This window comes from Otolemur garnettii, unplaced genomic scaffold, assembly GCF_000181295.1.
Source record: "Otolemur garnettii isolate 467f Iridium unplaced genomic scaffold, OtoGar3 scaffold00116, whole genome shotgun sequence".
Classification (NCBI taxonomy): Eukaryota; Metazoa; Chordata; class Mammalia; order Primates; family Galagidae; genus Otolemur; species Otolemur garnettii.
In genome coordinates this window covers 3,615,649-3,618,815 of record NW_003852511.1, presented here as the reverse complement: position 1 = coordinate 3,618,815, position 3,167 = coordinate 3,615,649, and the positions used below count along the sequence as shown (strand labels likewise).

General features: G+C 48.8%; 1 protein-coding gene across 2 annotated transcripts; it reads left to right on the top strand.

Moving 5' to 3' along the window:
* The first annotated feature begins 6 nt into the window (after nt 1–6).
* On the top strand, nt 7–2,180 carry IRF2BP2 (interferon regulatory factor 2 binding protein 2). 2 transcript variants are annotated; one of them, XM_023517669.1, is made up of 2 exons: nt 7–434; nt 1,065–2,180. In XM_023517669.1, exons 1-2 carry the CDS (start codon nt 8–10, stop codon nt 1,781–1,783), a joined length of 1,146 nt encoding a protein of 381 aa, XP_023373437.1. In that variant the 5' UTR covers nt 7; the 3' UTR covers nt 1,784–2,180. The 2 variants fall into 2 exon arrangements, with proteins under 2 accessions (XP_023373437.1, XP_003797483.3); XM_003797435.3 differs by having other exon boundaries at nt 7–482.
* The last annotated feature ends 987 nt before the right edge of the window (nt 2,181–3,167 follow it).

The window sequence follows — 3,167 nt, the reverse complement described above, 5'->3', positions numbered from 1 at the left end:
GCCGCTCATGAACGGCTCGGCCGCGCCACTTCCCGCCGCTCTCAGCCTCAGCGGCCGGGCCGCCGCCTCCCTGGCCGCAGTGTCCGGAGCCGCGGCTGCCGGCCTGGGCTCCACGCAGCCCACCGATCTAGGCGCTCACAAGCGGCCGGCGTCCGTGTCCAGCAGCGCGGCGGCGGACCACGAGCAGCGCGAGGCGGCGGCCAAAGAGAAGCAGCCGCCGCCGCCTGCCCACCGGGGCCCGGCCGACAGCCTGTCCACCGCGGCGGGGGCCGCCGAGCTTGGCGCGGAAGGGGCGAGCAAAGGCCGCGGGCCCGGAGACCAGGACTGGGTCAATAGGCCCAAGACCGTGCGCGACACGCTGCTGGCGCTGCACCAGCATGGCCACTCGGGGCCCTTCGAGAGCAAGTTTAAGAAGGAGCCGGCCCTGACTGCAGGCAGGTTGTTGGGTTTCGAGGCCAACGGGGCCAACGGGTCTAAAGCAGGTAGGGGCGGTTGTGGAGTGAGGGGGTCTAGGGGAAAGAGGGGGACAGACAGCGGAGGAGGGTGGTTCTTTCCATTCACCATTTTACCCCAGCCCAGAAACAACAAACACCCAACTTCCTGATCTGCCTGAGGCGGAACCAGTGCTTAGTGGCAACGTGTTCATGTGCTGAAGCAGCATAACAGAGATGAGTCAGACTGGGCTGATAGGCACTGACACGGGGTTTTCCTTTCCCAGCACATTCTTGGATGGGAGCATGAGGGCACCAGTCACCTTTTAACCTATTGAGGGACATTTACAGTCACATGCGCAGTTCCAACTGGGGTATATGCATGCATATGTTAACAGTTAATTTTATACATGCCACTTTTTGTGGCTTAGTTGTCTTTTAAATCGTTGCCTCAGCACCCTAAGTCTCAGTATTTTAAGCTGCATGTGCACTTGAAAGTCATTGGTATTTTATGTACGCTCTTTTGGTACGTAGGAATTCTGTAAAGAGTTCGGTGTTGCATTCGTAATAGGAAGAGCCTCCTCAGTGCACCTTCATTTATTCTTTTTTCCTTTTATTTCTTTGTTTTTCCAGTTGCAAGAACAGCCAGGAAAAGGAAGCCTTCTCCAGAACCAGAAGGTGAAGTTGGGCCTCCTAAGATCAATGGAGAGGCCCAGCCATGGCTGTCCACACCTACAGAAGGGCTCAAGATCCCCATGACTCCTACATCATCGTCTTTTGTGTCTCCACCACCACCCACTGCCTCACCTCATTCCAACCGGACCACACCGCCTGAAGCGGCCCAGAATGGCCAATCCCCCATGGCAGCCCTAATCTTAGTAGCAGACAATGCAGGGGGCAGTCACGCCTCCAAAGATGCCAACCAGGTTCACTCCACTACCAGGAGGAATAGCAGCAGTCCACCCTCTCCGTCCTCTATGAACCAAAGAAGGCTGGGCCCCAGAGAGGTGGGAGGCCAGGGTGCAGGCAGCACAGGAGGACTGGAGTCAGTGCACCCTGGCAGCCTCCCGGACTCCTCTCTAGCAGCCAGTGCTCCCCTGTGCTGCACCCTCTGCCACGAGCGGCTGGAGGACACCCACTTTGTGCAGTGCCCATCCGTCCCTTCGCACAAGTTCTGCTTCCCTTGCTCCAGACAAAGCATCAAACAGCAGGGAGCTAGTGGAGAGGTCTATTGTCCCAGTGGGGAGAAATGCCCTCTTGTGGGCTCCAATGTCCCCTGGGCCTTTATGCAGGGGGAAATTGCAACCATCCTTGCTGGAGATGTGAAAGTGAAAAAAGAGAGAGACTCGTGACTTTTGGGTTTCTGAAAACCCAATGATTCTCCTTAATTAAAACTGCTTGAATTGTATATATATCTCCATATATATATATATATATATATATCCAAGACAAGGGAAATGTAGAGTTCATAAACATGGCTGTATAATTTTGATTTTTTTTTTGAATACATTGTGTTTCTATATTTTTTGACGACAAAAGGTATGTACTTATAAAGGCATTTTTTTCTTTTGTTAACGTTATTAGCATATCTTTGTGCTTTATTATCCTGGTGACAGTTACTGTTCTATGTAGGCTGTGACTTGCACTGCTTTTTTAGAGCACTTGGCAAATCAGAAATGCTTCTAGCTGTATTTGTATGCACTTATTTTAAAAAGAAAAAAAAGCCAAATACATTTTCTGACATTGTAAGATTGCCTTACTGTCTGTTATTCCTTATTGCTGGCCCCTTTCTCAGGCCTGAGGCCAATTGGTGGAGGAAAGGAAATGAGTGAAAGGGGCACTGTTGTCAAGTGGGCATGCCACTGGGATTTGTCACCAGGTTTACCCTGAAGCATTGTCCTCTCAGAGGAATAGGAAAATAGATTCTGAATCTCTATTTTGTTCTTAAAGTTTGGTTCTTGGGATGTCGCTGACAGAGAGGTGTGCTGCTGGGAGATTGTCAGGATTGTGTAGTCTTTTGGGTTTTTGTTTTTTTTTTTTTTTTTAAAGACAAAGTTGACCGCTGTTCTCTGTCCACGTGATGAGTTGTAAGATTACAATGCTGCATGCTAGTTGGTTACATAAGCCACAGTTCAGTGATGGAAGGCAGTTATAATGGATGGTGGTGTGTACAAGATGGCACTGCCATCTCTGAGCAGAGCCTGGCTCTGCAGCGCCCCTTCATCTTTCTAAATACCCTAGAGCTCTGTTTGTTGTTGCTGTTGTCCTTTCCTTTGAAAGTCACAAAAAAGTTACAGTGCAGGTGAACTTGGAGATTGTGGGATTGGTTTTGTTTCTGTTTTGTGTCTTGTTTTGTTTTTTATCATTTACCTATAGTGCTGTTGCTGTTGATACTATCACCTACACCCTGTTTCTAGTGAGTGCTAAATACAGTATGGTACAATGACAGTAACAGCCACATGGTGCTGCCAGGACTGCCCGTGGGCATATCAGTGACAGCCCAAGTGTGGGTGGAGGAAACCTGTAATTTCCTTCTTACATGTGTTTGAAATACCAAGTGAATAATACTGTTCTGGGGGGAAAAAAAAAAGGTAAACTAGTGAAAATTAAAGAAATTAAGGGTTTTATATAGTGGACAGGCCCCACTTCTCAAAACTATTTTTAGAAGCCTTTTGTAAACTAATTTCTTTTGATCACTATTTTGCATCAGTAAAATGATTTTTTTTAAGCAAATAA

Excerpts from the sequence above, each read along its gene's own strand:
- IRF2BP2 (XM_003797435.3), top strand. The coding sequence starts at position 8 with ATGAACGGCTCGGCCGCGCCACTTCCCGCCGCTCTCAGCCTCAGCGGC. Across the intron at positions 483-1,064 it reads GGCCAACGGGTCTAAAGCAG|TTGCAAGAACAGCCAGGAAA; the intron begins GTAGGGGCGGTT and ends TTGTTTTTCCAG.